We start from the raw sequence: 18,743 nt of genomic DNA, 5'->3' as shown, positions 1-18,743 counted from the left end.
TGATCATTCAAAATGAGTCATATAGATTTCTCTTTTTCTTTTGGTTAATACCTAAAATGATGTTTTGGAACTTCTCCCGCCTCACCCCACCCCCACCCCCACCCCATCACAAACTAGGGAATCTGGAAACCAAGGAAAATACCCAATCCAGATTTCTTTGAAGACCTGGAACCTTTTAGGATGACTCCTTTCAGCGCTATTGGTTTGGAGCTCTGGTCCATGACATCCGACATCTTTTTTGACAACTTTATCATTAGTGGTGACCGAAGAGTAGTTGATGACTGGGCCAATGATGGGTGGGGCCTGAAGAAAGCTGCTGATGGGGCTGCAGAGGTTAGTGATCGTTCATTACTGTGGATTTGTATCTGCTTCTAGGGGAAACTGATCACTATGAAAAGCAGATTTTTAGTATTTATTTTAACTGCTAGACTCCTGTTTTGGCTTTCCAGCCCTGTGTTATGTGTAGATGGTGGTGTGTGTGTGTGTCTGTGTGTCTGTCTGTGTCTGTCTGCCTGTCTTTGTAGTATCTGTTTATCATTTTAAGTTTTGGGGTCTTTTTGTTTGTTTATTTATTTTGGTCTTCAAGACAGGGTTGGTTTTTCTGTGTAGCACTGCCTGTCCTGGAACTTGCTCTGTAGACTAGGGTGGTCTTAAAATCACAGGGACTCACCTGCTTCTGCCTCCAGTGTTTCAATTAAAGTAAGTCATAAGCACTTGATTTAAGTATGTTTCAATGCACTGAAAATGCTGAATCTTGGTTTTACTCATTGTATGGAATTTTCAAATAACTAATGGTTTTGTTGAGTTGTGATTTGAAGGGCCAGAAAACTGTCACAAAGATACTCTGTTTTCTGAGTAAGGGACCTCTTTGCAGTTATTACAAGCCATGGTTTGCACCTATGAAGATAAAACTTCATGATGGTGAAAGCAGTAAATTCAAGGATTTTTTTTCTTCTCATTTCTTAATGTGCATAGTTTGACCCCTTTGGAAATAAAAGAATTAGTTGCACCCCACCTTGTGTGAACATGAAACATTCATCTAGCCTATATTTGGTGTCATAAACCAGTTCTCTGAATCACTGTTGTTTTGTATTTCAGCCAGGTGTAGTGGGGCAGATGCTGGAGGCAGCTGAAGAGCGTCCATGGCTTTGGGTGGTCTACATTCTGACTGTAGCGTTGCCAGTGTTCCTTGTGATCCTCTTCTGCTGTTCTGGAAAGGTAGGAAAGCCTAACTAAATAATTGTAGCCACTGAGATTTTTTTATATATATATTTATTTATTATGTATACATCATATAGCTATCTGCCTGCATGTATGCCTGCAGGCCAAAAGAAGGCATCGGAACTCAATATGGATGGATGGTTGTGAGCCACCATGTGGTTGCTGGGAATTGAACTCAGGACCTTTGGAAGAGCAGACAGTGCTCTTAACCTCTGAGCCATCTCTCCAGCCTGAGATTTTCTTTTTTTTTTTTTTTTTTGGTTCTTTTTTTTGGAGCTGGGGACCGAACCCAGGGCCTTGCGCTTCCTAGGCAAGCGCTCTACCACTGAGCTAAATCCCCAACCCGAGATTTTCTTTAGTAGTTCGTAAATACTGGTCCATGTTTTGCAGGGGTTCCTTGTACCCAGATGATGACAGGATTTAGAGTTCCTTGTTTGTCATTCCACTCTGTTCTTGTCCTTTATATGGAGTGATCCTATCTAGGGGAAAAAGAACAATATGGATATAAGATCAGCCATCTGGGCACAAAATAGTCTTCCTCATTATTTCTATTCTTATTTATCTATGGCTCTTTCCCTGCCTTCACTCTCTCAAACAATACATCTTAAAACTGTGCTTTCAGGTTTTACAGCCTCAGTGTTTTTCTTATTCAGACCTTGTTTCTTGCTGTCTCCTACTAACTTAGGATTTTGACTCTATTTAAATTATTTATACTTTGGGGTTGGGGATTTAAGGCCCTGGGTCCAGTCCCCAGCTCCGAAAAAATGAAAAGGAAAAAAAAATTATTTATACTTTGTCAGATTCAAAGGTTTCTTTCTAGCCTTACCCTCATCATTCACTGTTGGAGTATATGTATCTGAGTCAGCTTGACAAGCTTAGCCTGTGCTTCCTTACTGAATCTGTTTTGTTTTTCATGATACCTCTCTTCCTTAACTTCCCTCTCAGTCCCTCCCATGGGGCAAACCTGTAGAGTAAAAACAATGTCTTTCATGTGTCTGTATAACTGCCTTGTACACAACCTTGTATATAATTTTGCCTTGTAGACATTCAGGAATTGAGGGGTAATATTTTTGTTATAACATAAACATGGTTCTTATACTTGACTATATTTCAGAAACAGTCCAATGCTATGGAGTACAAGAAGACAGATGCTCCCCAGCCAGATGTGAAGGACGAAGAAGGGAAGGAAGAAGAGAAGAACAAGGGAGATGAAGAGGAAGAAGAGGAGAAGCTTGGTGAGTAGAGTCTAGAAATCTATTCTAGACCCTGATTAACAAAATAAGCTACAGTGGGTTGTTCTTAAATTATGCTATAATTATTGTCAGAACTTTAAGTGAAGTTCTGTTTAGTAGTTTCATTTTCTGTCCTAGAAGAGAAACAGAAGAGTGATGCTGAAGAAGATGGTGGCACTGGCAGTCAAGATGAGGAAGATAGCAAGCCTAAAGCAGAGGTAAGGCAGGATAATAAATGCTTCCAGCCACCTAAGCTGAAAACATATTTAGTAAAGATTTTTTTAAGTAAGTTTATGTGCAGTGTGGTTATGGTATGTACGTGTGAGTGCAAGTGCTTCAATTGCCAGAACTGATGCATCCCCAAGGCACTGAAGTTACAGGTGCCATGGATCCTCTCAAAGAGCCATCTCTGCAACCCAAAGGCAGTGCTTTATACATTAGTTTACAATGACTGGAAATTTTTTTCTGTGTGGGCAAGGTGGGTCCTCCAATCCTTTTTTTAAATAAATAGGAGTACCAAGTTTCTTAACAGTCCTGTGGTGTATGTCCTCAAAGGTATTTCTTGAATACCACTACAGTGGCTTGGAACTCAGAGGTCTGCATGCCTTTGCCTTCCAAAAGCTAAGATTAAAGGTGTGTGCCACCACCATGTGATATGCTTAAAACTTTTCGAGACAAGCTTTCATGTAGTCCACACTGTTCGTTCTGTGTAGTCAAGGGTAATACTGAGCTTCTAGTCTTCCTGCCGTCATACCCAGTATGTGCTCTACTCTATTTTATGTGTTGCTGTGGGTGCTCTCAAGGGTACCTGGATTTAATTCTTAATACACATATGGTGGCTCACAACTGCCTGTCATTCCAGTCCCGGGGGATCGGATGCCCTCTTCAGGCATGCACAGGGTACAGAGATACAGATTCAGGCAGACACATCGGATAAAGTAAAAAATCCTCTACCAAGTTAGGTTTAAGGAAAGTACATGTTTTCTGAAAATAAAGACTAAAATTGAATACCTATAATTCTAGTACCTGTCACATTATAGCTTTTCACCAATTGAGTGACTTAGTTTAAATGCTTGTGCAAGTTTGACAGCATTTGTGTTTAAATATGCTAATTATATGAACTCTTTCAACTTATAGGAGGATGAAATTTTGAACAGATCACCAAGAAACAGAAAGCCACGAAGAGAGTGAAACAATCTTAAGAACTTGATCTGTGATTTCCTCTCCCTCCCCTTCCCCTGCAAATATGGTCCTAGGAGAGGGCCTGGTGTACCTTAGGTGGGAGCTCAGAAAACCTCAAGATGTCACCATCAACAGGTTCCAGTGAATACTAGCCTGTAATTTTAAACATCTAGCAGTAAACTATTGCAGTTGTAATGTAAAGGACCCTGTTTCTGTAGAAAAGAAAACATTTAACATAATGGTTGTGAAATGTAACATGAAGCAACTAACTAGTGTTTTGTTGTTTTTAAAATCTTCCAGGTTTGTCTTTTTTTCCTTTTTTTAAAGATACAATGATAGAATTTTTGCCAATTTAAAATCTTGGCTTAATTTAATATATTAATTTGTTCATGCAGAAATAACACCAACATTAGGAATGCTAGGGAGAATGAATTGCAGTTTTTATAACAATTTTTTTAAGTTTGGTATTAAAACATTCATGTGTCTGTCCCAAAAATTGTAATCACGTTCAAGTGCAGTCATTTGTGGTTATAATCTTGTTTTGTGTGCTTCCATTACTTAATTCCTCTTAAGGACACAGAGATTAGATGGAAGCTCAATTTATATCAAATTTACATTGTATTGAATAGACCCAAAAAGAACTAAAAGGAGACTTTCACTTGGTGTTGGTCAGATCATAAAGTGCAGTGTTCTGTTGTTGGAACTGCTCCATTCACAAACAGCTTTGCAGAGGAAAGGAGCTGGCTTAATGCAGCAGTTTATACTGTACTTCCCATATAGGAGGTCTGACAGCTCAGATCCTCTGGAGCACAAGGCTTTTTAAGGAAGGCTGGTGTGCCTGAGTAGATAATTACATCACTTGTTCCACTGTGTTGACACTGTTTTCCTCATGCATCTCCTCAGTCCCTAGCTTTCTCTGCTATGCATTTTCTTCACAGTGCAGCTTGCAGTCCGTTGCTGAAAATTATAAGCTCTGCATAGTGTTGGCTTTACTGTGATTACATGTTTCTTTTTTAGCAAGCCCACATCTTTCTAGGGTCCAACTACAGGATAGATTACAGACTTTCCATTAGTGTCTATTTCTTTTACTCTGTGTAGACTTTAGAAAGTCTAATCCAGAGATGGGCCAATTCAGAATTGACTATAATTGAACACAGGCTAAAAGTATTTATGGGAGGATTGACACATAGCATGAGTTATTTGACTTTTGTGTAGGATATTTAAAATCTTCATTTGCAGTTCATGTAACAGTTGCGTCTTAAAATTCACACAATAAAGCAGTCCTGTTCAATTTTATTTTATTTTATTTTATTGTGGCTTGTACAATTTTTTAAGTGAATTTAGGGCTTTTTGTTTTGGTTTTTGTTTGTTTTTGTTTTGTTTTTCATGTGGAATGCAGATGGGTGCTAGAGGAGGCTCTCCCACATCACTATAGTGTAATATTATTACACCACACTGAAATGTATTCAGAAACAGATGTTTCAATTTCATTCTTTCTCCAGAGGTGGTCCAGTTGTACCAATGATACTTTTCCTTGCACTGAATATATATAAACACTCCACAGTGTTTATATTGGGGGAATACTGGGAAAGAAATATATTTGTTAAGGATGAAGGCTGTATCTGTTGTCTTTATAAACACTGGTTCATTTCTTTTGAGGGTGGAATGCATTTTTCTTCCTGTTCAGTGCTTTATCACCATCTGTTGTTTGTGGTCACAGTGACCATAGCTATGTAGCGGACGTTTCCAAATGTATAGAGTGAAATAAACAGTTACTAGCAAGAAATGAATATCTGTCTACAGGTTTCTCCTTGAAGCAAAGGTGGAGATGAAATCTGTTTTAGCTGTTTAATCATTCTGCATTGACATTGTTTGTGCCTACTTTATCTTCACCCAGGCTGTACAATGACAGGTTTATTTATGTCATTGGTGGTGTTCATTGCCTTTCTGGGTCCCTCTTCCTCCCTCAAGGTTCTATTGAAGCTACAGCCTCCTAAAATGTCTGACACATTAATGAATGGCCAGCAGTTTTCAGCTCTTACCAAAAGCTTACAGGGCTGGTATTGTAGCTCAGTAGGTAGAACTGCCAAGCATGTGCAAGGTTCCATGGGTTTGATTCCTGGCACTGAATTAAAATAAATAAAGGCCCATATATTCTGATTTTCTATGCTGGATTCTTTATGGTTGTAAAATACCCACTCCTTCAGTAGTACTCTTCTGTCGTCCACTTTTCAGACTGCCCCATTATTAAATGACATTACATTAAAGCCTTGTGGTAAATATCTGCATTTGACTGAACTTCATCATAATGTTGGATGTTTTTACTGTTTGAAAAGCGTTAACTTATTCTTTTTACTCTTACAGAGTTTCATTTAGTCTTGTATTTAACTTCCTCTGTCCAGTAATGGTTTAGTCATTACTATTGTGTAAAATGGACAACAGCCCAAAACGGGGAAGTTTTTTGTATGTTTTCAATTGATGGTATTTGAGCCAGTGCTCTAGCACTGAGCTACACCCTGTTCTCCTAGATAATATTCTTTAAGACATATGGAAACTATTTTAACATTTTTCACTAGAAAATTTTTCTCAGGCTCCATATTTGAGGATATTATTGAAAGTCATGCCCAGAACATGTTGTGTTTTACATTGCTTCCGGAATTTATATACTACAGTGTGTATATACTTCTAGGTAAGAGTTTTGAAGACCTTGCACTTCTAACTGGGCACAATAGACTTGTAACCCCAGCACTCAGAAGTTAGAAGCAGAGTAAGGCAGGCCAGCCTCATACAGTATGTTCCAGGCAAAAGTCTGGGGTACCTGACACTAAAAGTTTAATGGCTGGGTGTACTTAGTAGTAGTGGCACTATATGCATGAGGCCCTGGATTCAGCCTTCCAGCACTGCACACAAAAGTTGTTTACACTTAGCTTGAGTGCTAATTGTAATGTTTGGGTACCGGTAAGAAGCAGTGCTCATTTATCTTTGCAACTCCCTTCACCAAAGGGAGTTTTTATTTTGTTTTTATTTTTACTGCATTTGTATAAAAACATTTTGCTGTTAGCTTTTTTTCTTGTGATTTTAAAAATAAAATTTTCGTGAACTCCAGTAAGAGGTAACATGTTTGACTGGCTAATGAGGTCTTAAGTGCAAAGCCTCCCAATCATCTATGGCAGTTTGCTCCTCAGTAACCATCTAGAATATGTTTTGGTCCTTTCCTGGCTTTTTACCTTCACTCAATTGCTTGCTAGTGACATCTCTGGAACCCAGTGCTTTGGATTGAATTTTGAGTGATTTAGTTTTATAAATCAGTCGGTTTTAAGTGTATGTTCCTGTGGATCTAAATAACTCTAGTTCCCAATAGGAGGCTAAAGACCATTTAGTGCTCTCCACCCCACCCCCCACTTTAAGTAATGAGATATTGCTCACAGTACCTGTCAGTGATTCCTATCTCTACTAGGTCACTGAAGCTCAAAACAATTCTGATCAATTAGTGATTCCTATCTCTACTAGGTCACTGAAGCTCAAAACAATTCTGATCAATTACAGGGCTGTATGTAAGGAATGAGGTCAGAAATGGCTGGCTTCGAAATATTCTGGATAGACTAAAAAGATAGCATTGAGCATCTGAGTCTTAAGGCTCACTTACTTACCCCGCGTTCCTCACGAACCCGGAAGGGACTGCCTTCAAGGGGGCGGTGTTCTGAAAACGTGGCTCCTCTTGGATAGGTTCCTGTCAGTCACAGTACACTCTGCTACGCTGAGCCCGCCTCGGGGCTTCCCTCCTAGCCTGAGTGTTCAGTTTAAATACCCGAAGATTCCTGACGTGCTTTTCCCCCCACGCCCTCCGGCAGCGGGTTTGGTTTGATTGGCTATAGCTCGGGTCCATCAGCAGTGACGCAGAGTTCGCCGGCCCAGGCCCCGCCCTCTTCCGAAAGCCCCGAAAACAATTTTAAGATGGCGGCGGCAGCGGCGCGGAAAACAATGGGGCAGGGGTATAGCGGACAGGCCGAAGCCTGAGGCGGGCGGTGTTCGCTGGCCTGGAATCGGGCCGAGCGGGACCGGAGGAAGACCCGCCACCGCGCCCGAGTCTGCTCCACAGCCCACCCGGACATGGCGCGGCCGTGAGGCGGATCCGGGCCGCCAAAAGCGGAGGAACCCGAAGTGCCAGCCGGCGCCGGGAGGCCCGGGCCGGGCCAGCGCCGCCCGCGGCCCATGGTGCTACCCACCTGCCCCATGGCGGAGTTCGCGCTGCCGCGGCACAGCGCGGTCATGGAGCGCCTCCGCCGACGCATCGAGCTGTGCCGGCGCCACCACAGCACCTGTGAGGCCCGCTACGAGGCTGTGTCTCCCGAGCGCCTGGAGCTCGAACGCCAGCATACCTTTGCCCTGCACCAGCGCTGCATCCAGGCCAAGGCCAAGCGCGCCGGCAAGCACCGGCAGCCGCCCGCCGCCGCCACGGCCCCGGCAGCCGCTCCGGCCCCCGCCCCGGCCCCAGCGGCTGCGCGCCTGGACTCAGCGGACGGCCCGGAGCACGGCCGCCCGGTCGCGGTGAGTAAGGCTGGCGCCTGCCACAGCAGTACTCACTCCCGAAAACGCCTCTTCCGGCTCGGATCGGGCCTCGGGGAAACTTCCCCGAGCGCCCCCATTTCTTAGTCTGGGTCCTGGGAGGAGGCTAACATGGCAGGGCGCTTGTCATCTTCGAGAAGTGGCACTGCGGTGTACTTTTTGGGAAAACGTCCCCGTGAGGACTTTGAGCGAAGTCGGGGCTGGAAAAGCAGGAGAAGGTTAGTTGCTGATAGGCTTTTCTCCCAAACGATTTCCAACTGATGAGAACTTCGACTCGTGTTGGAGTTGCCTAGGATATAGGGCGTTCTTGCACCTTAGGCCTGGCCTCAATTAATCTGCCGATGTTGATTGGATCTTTGCTTCGTGGAGGTTAGTTAAGGCTTTAATGTGGAAATAAGTCTCCCTTCAGTTGACAGTATCCTGCGGCTTCTGAATAGAAAATCGAAAAGCCTTTGGAAGCTTCAGTAAACTGAAGTGCATAAAAGGCATTCTTCCCCCACCCCCTAAAGGGAATTTGCGAACGCGAGATTCCTGCTATACTATTGACAGTTCCAAATTTAACCTACTAAGCTTGTTAAAAACTTCTGATAATATTAATAGTTGTTAACGGAGGAAATGACGTTACTTGTTGGTCAGCTGTGCCCTTTGGGTTTTAGTTGCTAATCCTGAGATTTATTGGTTAGAAGTTTTGACTCCCTGAAACTGATTTATAAACCGGAAACCTGTTTGGAGGGGGAGGGGCAATGGGTGTTACAAAATTCTTGGTAAAGTTTAAAAGTCAAATTTTACAACACTTAAGTTGTTCGGTAATTCTAATTCATGTCTTCATAGTCTCTCACTTGGTCCGTTGTAAAACTCTTTCCTAACTAATGGTTAGTCTTTCAGTCACTTAATACGCTTCCTCTGAAATGTTAGAAACCCTTCTGTGGCTGGAGGGAATTGAGTTAAATCTTTGGTTGGCTTTCGGGACCAGCTTGACCTAGCCTATCTTTCCATGTGCCAAAGAGCTATTGTTTCCCTTCTTCCCCACACTATACCCACTGCAGGGCGAGAAGTCAGAAGAACACTTGGGTTCTGACCCAGCTGCTCGAGTCTTTTCATCCTCACTTTCCCCGCCTGTACATCCAGGGTATGTTGGGCTTCTTACTAGTTTTCTTGAAGGAATCAAATGAGTTTGAGGTTAGGTGTGGTGATTCACGCCCAGAGGCAGGAGGAAAGAAGACATGAGTATGGATGTGAGCGAATTTCTCAAACTAAAAGGCTGCCTGCAGAGTTTTTGTCAGCATTTTCAGGATCCTGCCATCCTTCCTGCCACAGCCCATCTTCTTTTGCAGTTTCTGAAAAACCAGCCCACAGTAGAATCTCCTCTCTCAATACAGTTATGAGATATATGTGTATATATATATATACATAGCTATATATCTATCTGTATGCTTTTTTGTTGTTGTTTGGTTTGCTTTTTTTTTTTTTTTTTAAGACAGTTTCTCTGTGTGCCCTAGCTGTTCTGGAACTCACTCTGTAGACCAGGCTAACCTCAAACTCAGAGATCCACCTGCCTCTGCCTCTGGAGTATTGGGATTAAAGAGGTACACCACCACTGCCCAACTTACGCCCTTTGTTTTTAGCACATAGTCACATATTACTTCAACCATCCTGTGTCTTGACAAGTAGACTGTAAGCTTTGGACCCTGAGAAGGCTTGGGCTAAGTTCCATTCATATTTTTTTTTCCTTTTTTCTTTTTTTTTTTTCGGAGCTGGGGACCAAACCCAGGGCCTTGCGCTTGCTAGGCAAGCGCTCTACCACTGAGCTAAATCCCCAACCCTCCATTCATATTTTAGGCCATCCATATACTTGTTGATAACCAACTTGGGTGTGCTTTACCCAAAATGACTTAACTGAATGAGTCACCTTACTAACCAATCTTTCTTGAAAGATCTCCACCTTCGCCCCAATCCCTTTGGGGGATTGAGCATAAGACATTGTACTTATTGTTTGTCTTAGTTGGGGTGTCTATTGCTATGAGGAGAGACCATGACCACAGCAGTTTGATTGGGGCTGCCTTACAATTCAGAGGTGGGAACCATGGTGGCAATGCAGACAGACATGGTGCTGGAGAGGAGGCTGAAAGTTCTACATCTAGATGTATAGGCAGCAGGAAGAGAGAGTGACACTGGGCCTGGCTTGAGCATCTGACACCTCAAAGTCCACCCACCATGACATACGTCCTCCAACAAGACCACATCTCCCAGTAGTGCTACCCCTAGAGCCTATGTGAGCCATTTTCATTCAACCTACAACAGTAAGTACTGTTTTATCACCGGACTACACTGCCAACCCCAAGGAAAGACCTTTGAGGGCAATGGGGGTCATCCCAAGTGAACTTGATTGTAAAAGCTCATAAAAAACTTACGTGTATAGTTTCCTTGAACACCTTTCAGAAAGAATATTAATAGTGTTTGAATTTTTGTTTAAAATTATGGTAAAACTTTAGAATTTACATAATTTTATAATTTTTAATTTCTGAATCACTAGAGAAAAATTGAGTTCTCATCCAGTGTTTTAAAAAGAAATATTAGAACTTGAAACCAGCAGGCTGTTTATTATGCCTGTGATCCCAGCATCTGGAGCAGAGACAGAGGATAGTTGCAAGTTCAAGGCCAGTCTTGTATATGTAGCTAAGCCAGGTAGGCTATGTAGGGAAGAGTGAGTTGGGGAGATGGCTCAGCAGTTAAGATCACTTGGTACTCTCCTAGAGGAACAGATTTGATTTACAGCATCCACTTGGCAGCTAGCCATCTGTAACTCCAGTTTGAGATCCTGGAGATCCAGTGTCCTCTTCTGGTCTCTGAGCACACTGGGCACATACATGATGTACAGACATACATCTAGGCACAACACTCAAAAAACTGAAAATAAAAAAACTTTTTTTTTTTTTTTTTGGTACATTGTATGTGTGTGCGCGTGTGTGAGCAGTCCTAGCTGTTTGAGTGTGGATATCAAAGGACAACTTTCAGGAGTTGGTGCTTTTCTTCTGCCCTGGGGATCAAGGAGTCCAACTCAGGTTGCCAGGTTTGTGGGAAAGCAATTTTACTACCTTGCTGGTCCCAAATACAAGTGTCATAATTTCAGGATTGTCTTCTTTTTATTGGGCTTGCTAGATTATAGAAAATTACCACCCACTTCATACAAACCTTCATTCTGTGAGTGAAAATCATTTTCTATAGAAGAACAGATAGTTTATTTCTATAATAAAACATTATAAGTGTTTATTCCCAGTCTCTCCTTGACCTTTATTAGCTGCTGAGTCAAGGGATTTCCCGTGAGTAGGTGTGACAGTTGCATTTCAGCCTGTTCATCCTTAAAGCCACTTTCCCGCCTCACCTAGTGACAAGCAGCTTCTTTCCTGTAGCTAACTGCTGTTCTATTTGTCCATTCTAGGTTGGTTGGTTTGTTTGTTTGTTTTGAGACAAGGTCTCTCTTACTACAGACCACACTGTCCTGGAACTCATAGAAATCCACCTGCCTCTGCCTTCTGAATGCTGGGATTACAGGTATGCACCAGCACATCCAGCTTAACTTGTTATATATGGAGAGCACTACACCAACAGTACAAAGAACACTTCACCTTGACCCTTTGTCACCCTTGAGCTCTGGTTTCCTTGTCACTTGCACGATGCTTCCCCTCCCAAATTTCCACTCGGCTTTGTTCTGTGAGCCACCCGAAGACACATACTTCTCTATCCCACTACCCCGCCTAAGAGCAAGACTGGAAATCCGTGTAAGAATTACACTAGTAAAGTCATTCTATGCATGCAAAGCCACTATTGTGTGATGTGTGGGGCAGTCTTGTTTGTAAAGATGACTTTTCCTTTCTCACCTTTCTTTTCAGGCCTCTCAGCTTGAAAACAAGAGCAAACATTCTCCACACTTAGTCTCCACTTTCTCATTTTCAGACTCACAGTCTGTTTCTCCTCCCTTTACCCTCTCCACCTGAAATGACTAGCACATGTTATCTGCTGTTTATCTACTTTTCTGAAACTGCCCCCTTCAGGACACCAAAGATGGTATTGCCAAATTCAGTGGTTTCTTAGTCACCATTCTTAACTTCCTCCTCCAAAAGACTCCTAGCTTCTGCTCTCTTCTGATTTGCTTTCCAGCTCTGACTCCACGCTTGTGTATGTGCATGCACGTGTGTGTGTGTGTGTGTGTGTGTGTACGTGTGTACGTGTGTACGTGTGTACGTGTGTACGTGTGTACGCACTCGCGCACGCGCTCCTGCATGCCTGTATGTGTGTCTCACTCTCCTTTCCTATTTTTCTTTAGTTTTTGTAACAAATGTTGTGTTGAGATCCTACTGTGTGGGCCGGCATGTTCCAGGTACTAGGAATAGAACAGTGGGCAGGACAAATTAAAGCTTGGTGCTGTGGAGAGAAACGATCAGTAGTTTCAAAAGTTAATTCTACCCAAGAGTGTTAATGGGCACTTAGGAGACCAGCTCCTCAGAAGGTTGAAGGAAGGCTTAATTAATCAAGTTAAGTAGGGTTTCACTGCATCCTGTTTGAGACCAGCCTAGGTAACTTAGTGAGACCTCATCTATTAGGTGCAACCTTGGCTGGCCTGGAACTCCTAGAGATCTGCCTGCCTCTGCCTCCCAAGGGCTGGGATTAAAGGTGTGCATTACCACCACACAGCTTCTGTTCTTAATTGTACCTAAAAGAAAGCCATCGCCTAGCTGAAAGTCTTAGGAAAAGACATTCCAGATAGGCCGGCCAGTACAAATTGTCTGAGACAGGAGACTGCTGAGTGTGGGAGAAAAGTCAGTGGCCTGAGCAGCCTGGCAGGTGGACAGCTGCTAAGTTGGTAAGCAGGGACAGAAGTCAGGTTCATTGGGAAGCAGTAGGCAACTTGAAACTCCATCTGTTGCTCTTACCACCCAGTGGCAGCACAAAGTTCCTAGCTACCTGCCCCAATGTTCTGAATTCTTGAATGAAAGACAGACAGACAGACAGACAGACACACACACACACACACACACACACACATACACAGCCTTATTTTTAATATGTCTTAATCAGCCCAATGGCTGGACCATTGGCTGACCTTTCCTGGACAGTATTTTTTGTCTGTAGATGAATTAGGGCAATTCTTGCCCAGTGGCTACCTTGTCACAGCTGGAGCAGCTCCATATGGAGGTTATGATGCTCAGTGTCTTCTTTGAACCATGAAGGGGGCACTGTCAGGAGCAGACCTGTCTCTTAGTCAAAAATCTAATTATAATGAAATGATTATAAATGTCACATTTTGTGGAATTTTGATATTTTTGAAGACTATATAAAGTATACCTGAACTGTTAAACTTGGACTATTCTTAGCTATTTCTATTTGAATAATATTGGAAACATCTTATAATTAAACCAGAATCTAATATAACCATGAGTTTATTATCTGGCCCTTAACTTGCATTAATCATTGGAGTTTTAATTTTTATAACATTTATTTATTTACTGTATGGGAGGATGGTGCATGCATGTAATGGCAATTCTTCCCTTCTACCATGCTGGACCCAGGGCAACCCAGGTTATCAGGCTTGGGAATAGGAGTCATCTTGCTGCCTCTGGCTTAGCTTTTTTTTTTTTTTTTTTTTTTTTAATATTTTGGTGCCAGATGGAAGATATCTGGGATTGGTGAACAGATCGTGAAGATCATGCACACACAAAGGCAAAATACTCATACACATAAAATAAAAGTAAAATTTAAGAAATGAAATTTGGGGGCTGAAAGTATAGGTTAATGGTAGAACATTAGCACAAGCATGACCCTGAGTTCAATTTCCAGCTCTTCAACAGAAACAAACAGACAACCCCAGCTTTCCTTTTCGTGTTTGTTTTATGGAGAACAGACTCTCATGTGGTCAGGTGGTATAGCTAACACTGGCCCAGATTTCACATTCTTGGTCTCCGCCTCCCAATTACCAAGATTACAGGTGCTGTCACTGGCTCCTTTTTCTCTCAGATTTCTTTTCTATGTGTGTGCATATGCACACATGCATACAGGTCCCACAGAGGCCAGGAGAGAGGATAGATTCCCTGGAGCTGGAGTTGCAGGCAGGTCCAGCTTCCTGACGTGGCTCCCCCAGAGAGGAGGGTGCTCTTCATCACTGGGCATCTCTGCAGCAGCTTCCCACCCACCCCCTTTTTTCCTTTTGACACAAGATCTTACTGTGTTACCCAGATTAGTCCTGAACTTGCAATCTTTCTGTCCTAGGCCCCAAAGTGCTGGTATTACAGGCATGCAGTATTATACCTGGTTCTTTTTTACACACTGGAAAAACAATATTCCTAGACAAATACCTCTTCTACTTTAAAAAAAAAAAAGTGATATTTTTTTCCTAAGTAGCATTGTTGATTGTTTTCTGGCTTTAAATGTTACTTGTAATAATAATTTTGAAACTTCCAGGCCAGATCTGTATTTCTGCTAGTCTACTGTCCATTCCCATGTGTTTTTCCAATATATTTAAAATGGACTTTTTTTCCTACTATATCTATTTAACCTACCAAATCTTATTTAACCAGCCATACAAAAGCAACTTGTATTCCTCTACCTTGCTTCAGATGCTTGTTGTTTCAGCATCAATAGTAAGTTAATCCTGGGAACCAAGGATTTTAGATACTGGGTCTGTATCAACCACTTGATGGGCAGTGAAGCCCATGCGTCCGTCTCTTGGGAAGGGACGCCTCTTGAGTGCCGTTGGAGCACTTGAAAGAACTGACCTGTAACATGAGTCTTAAGTTGTCCTTCATTCTCCTTCCTTTTTTGTTTTGCTTGGTTGTTTCAACACAGGTTTCCCTGTTTAGGTCTGGCCATCCTGGAGCCCACTCTGTACACTAGGCTGGTCTCAAAATCAAAGGTTTGCCTGCCTCGACCTCCTTAGTGCTGGGATTGTAGGTGTGCACACTCGCTGCCTGCCTATTCTTGATGTTTTTCAAGGGTTCTATGGAACATCAGTTTTGTATTGGCTGTTTCTGTTCTAGGGGCTGTGGAATGGCCTGGTGCTCACTTGCCTGGAGGCTCTGGGTTTGATCCTCAGAAACACACACACACACACACACACACACACACACACACACACACACACCCTAAAGTGAAATATTTGGGACTCTGGGCTAAATGAATGTAATCAGCTTTCATTATTAGGTCATTGCAAACTATAACAAACAGGCTGAAACCCATGAGGACTTGCCCTCTTACCAAAAAGCATCTAAGAGGAGTTTGATTTCTTTAGGAAACTAAACATTTGTGTGTGTATGTGTGCATGTGCATATTTGTTTAAGCCTGTGTGAGTGTATGCCACAAGTGGGAGTGACTGTGGAGGCCAGAAAAAGGTGTCGGATATGGAACTGGATTTAACAGGTGGAAACTTGGGTTCTGTGGAAGCACAGCAAGAACTCTTAACCTCCGAGCCATCTCTCGTAGCCACATCAGTTTGAAGCACTCTGAACTCCACAACCCTTTACATATTTGGCCATCACTCCATCACTGAGCTATATCTTTGACTCTTCAGACTTTCTTTTTTTGAGTCAGGGTATCATGTATAGCAATAGCTGGTGTAGAACTCACAGACATCCACCTGCCTCTGTCTCCCAAGTGCTAGGATTAATGGGAAGCACCACCATGCCTGGCCAGATCTCTAAAACTTTTCATCTTGAGCTTTTAAACTTAGTAAACAGTAAGTACAGGTATAGAGCAATGGTTTCATGGCTAAGAGCACTGGTTCTCTTCTGAAGACCCAGATTAGGTTCCCAGCACCCACATAGTGGGCCTCTTGTAACTTGTAACCTTCTGTAACTCCAGGTGCTGAGAATTCAATAACTTGGCTTTTTCCAGCACAAGGCACACCCAAGGTGGTACATGAATGTACATGCAGGTAAAGCACCTATACACACACATGATTTTAAAAGATTTAATATTTAATACATTTATTTTTAGACCAGCTGTATACTGAATTATCATAATTCATTGAAGTGAAAAAGAAAAACTGTACATTCTACATGCTTAATAGAAACCAGATACTTTAGAAGGTGAAATGGTTAAACATGCTATTTATAGTTCAAGGAATTTAACTTCTAGGGAATTATAAATAATAACATTTAAAAATAAGATGGCTACATCACTTTTTAAAATGGAACCAGTAGGCATCTTAGTAGCATGATATCCTTTAATAACCATTTGGAGAATGCTTTTCTTTAAATAAGACTTTGAATCACTACTGTGTTTCCTTTTTTTTTTTTTTTTTTTAAGATTTATTTGTTTTATGTATGTGAGTACACTGCAGCTATCCTCAGACACACCAGAAGAGGGCATCAGATCTCATTACAGATGGTTGTGAGCCACCATGTGGTTGCTGGGAATTGAACTCAGGAAGAGCAGTCAGTGCTCTTAACCGCTGAGCCATCTCTCCAACCCCTGACTACTGTGTTAAAACTAAAATGTTTTACACTGACTCCATATAATACCTATTTGATTTTTTTAACATAACATGCATGAAAATATTTACTGATCACTCTTCCATATTTCTCTGCAACAAAAATAAATCTATAAATTGAACTTCAGATTTTCATTGTTCAGCATGTGTGTGGTGCAGGGGATGGAACCCAGGGCCTCTTGTGCACTCTACTTCTGAGCTATAGCCCTAGCTCTTTAGAAAAACAGTAAGTTAATTAAAGAAGATGAAGTTGATTCATAGAAGAGATAGAAAAGAAGACCTGTGCAGAATCTAGATTTAAAAACGATGGGGGCGGGGCACGGCTCTGAAAGGAACAGTGAGAGGAGAGGGAGAGACATGAGAAGGTAAAGGGGTGGCTACTGTGAGCAGAGCAGCTGTAAGTAGGTATAGGTGACATCACAATGACATTCTTTTATACAAATGATGTATCCTAACTATTGAGGAGTAAGCACATGGGCATGTGTGAATGTCTGTGTGTCACACCTGATTCGTAAGTTACATTATAATGATTTAATATGTAATGAACAACCATTCGTTTGCTGTCTGTTTGAGACAGTCTCTATAGACTTGGCTATCCTGATCTCCCCTATGTAGACCAGGCTGGAACTCAGAAGAGATCCACCTGCCTCTGTCTCCCAAGTGAGACCAAAGACCACCACATGCAACTGTATTGTAAGTGCTTATAAGTAACTATTAAGCAAGATGCCCAGGTTTAGCAGAGACGCCCTCGTTAACCTTAATGAGACAGGTGAAGTAGCCACTCCTACCTTGTTCATAACAATGGACAAGCTTTTCTTGCCATTAGAATGAGGGAGAGTTCTCAGTTTTTATTCTGTTTTTATAAACCTAAGTCCTTAGAAATCGTGGTTCATGTGAAGGAAAGGAAAAACTTTGGTTACAGCAATATTTCATATGAAACCTTGTTTGTTAGTCCCAGATCACACTGTTATAGCCAGAAAATAGCCCTTTTGTGCTGCTCTCTGCACACAGTGCACTTCCATTCCTGTTTTACTGAAGTGCTGGACTCCAGTGTGTGCCAGAACATCCATTTGTCCTACATGGGGTCTAGACTGCACTCAGAGGACCAACCTTGCCCAGCAAGCACCCTCACTTACTGTGTCATCTTGCCAACCCTGGAATATTACTTTTAAAAATGTATGTGCTCCACATGTGTGCCTGGTGTCCAAGGTCAGAGAAGAGTGTGAGATCCTCTAGAACTGGAGTTGCAGACCGTTGTGAACCATGGGGATGTTGGGGAAAAGGCTGGGGTCCTCTGCAAGAGTAACAAATGCTTTTAACTATTGAGGGCATCTCTCTAGCCCCTGGAATATTACTTTTAAAAGAAGAAAATCTTGTCTTTTTTTTTTTTAATGTGTGTATGGCATATGTGTATGTACAGACCCAAGTCTGACATGGGATGCCTTTCTAGAGCATACTTTTCACCATACCTTTTGAGACAGGGTCTCACTGAATGCCCACAGTCACTAGTTAGCTAAACCTGGCTGGCTGGTTGGCAAGCACTGAGGGTCCACTTGTTTTGTCTTCCCCACCTCCAATCCCATGCTAGGGTTACAGAGTATGTTTGAGTGTGTGCGTATGTGTGCATGTGCATATGCATGTGCGTGTATGTGTGCATGTGCGTTTGCATGTGCGTATGCCTATGGTTGTTGGCAATCCAAATTCAGCTCTTCATGTTTGCACCAAAAGCAGTACAGACTGAGCCCCTTTCACTTCTAACATGATGGACCCAGAGGATATTTTTTGAAATGAAACAAAGTAGTCACAAAAAAAGACAAACACTGCATAATTCCATTTGTATGAGATACTTAAAAGAGTCAGACTCGGCAACAAGAAGAAGGTTGGCTCCTGGTGAAAGTACAAAGGAGAGGACAGTGGAGATGGAGTTTCAGGGTTTTGTGGTTGATTTGTTCCTAGTGTTGAGGGTTGAGAGTCTTGTCATGCTAAGCAGGTGCTCCACCATGGGACCTCTTCATACTCTTAAGTTTTCCTTTCTGGAAGATAAAGGCATTCTAGTGATG

The 18,743-nt window shown here is 42.3% G+C and overlaps 2 protein-coding genes and 1 long non-coding RNA gene across 7 annotated transcripts in view; 2 read left to right on the top strand and 1 right to left on the bottom strand.

The window, feature by feature from the left end:
- Canx (calnexin) overlaps positions 1-6,751 on the top strand; it is a 33,014-nt gene extending 26,263 nt beyond the window's left edge. For 2 of the 3 annotated variants that reach the window (XM_008767680.4, XM_008767679.4), the window contains exons 11-15: positions 118-333; positions 1,099-1,218; positions 2,336-2,456; positions 2,592-2,671; positions 3,591-5,795. In XM_008767680.4, the coding sequence (XP_008765902.1) occupies positions 118-333; positions 1,099-1,218; positions 2,336-2,456; positions 2,592-2,671; positions 3,591-3,644 (591 nt within the window). In that variant the 3' untranslated portion in view covers positions 3,645-5,795. 3 annotated transcript variants of the gene reach the window in all.
- Positions 1,256-8,002, bottom strand: LOC120095092 (uncharacterized). 3 transcript variants are annotated; one of them, XR_010055594.1, is made up of 3 exons: positions 7,862-8,002; positions 1,565-1,700; positions 1,256-1,451 (listed from the first exon to the last, which is right to left on the bottom strand). It is a non-coding gene; the product is annotated as an uncharacterized LOC120095092 (long non-coding RNA). The 3 variants fall into 3 exon arrangements; XR_010055593.1 differs by lacking the exon at positions 1,256-1,451 and adding an exon at positions 7,286-7,365 and having other exon boundaries at positions 1,458-1,700; positions 7,862-7,998; XR_005490191.2 differs by lacking the exon at positions 1,256-1,451 and having other exon boundaries at positions 1,458-1,700.
- The window catches only part of Maml1 (mastermind-like transcriptional coactivator 1), a 34,386-nt gene continuing 23,234 nt past the window's right edge, over positions 7,592-18,743 (top strand). Inside the window, exon 1 of the mRNA NM_001401556.1 lies at positions 7,592-8,183. Within this exon, the coding sequence (NP_001388485.1) occupies positions 7,848-8,183 (336 nt within the window). The 5' untranslated portion in view covers positions 7,592-7,847. The remainder of the gene's footprint in view (positions 8,184-18,743) is intronic.

The sequence above is a fragment of the Rattus norvegicus genome, chromosome 10, assembly GCF_036323735.1.
Source record: "Rattus norvegicus strain BN/NHsdMcwi chromosome 10, GRCr8, whole genome shotgun sequence".
NCBI classification, from domain to species: Eukaryota; Metazoa; Chordata; class Mammalia; order Rodentia; family Muridae; genus Rattus; species Rattus norvegicus.
Note: the sequence above shows the minus strand (reverse complement) of the source record. Positions and strands in the feature narration are given on the sequence as shown.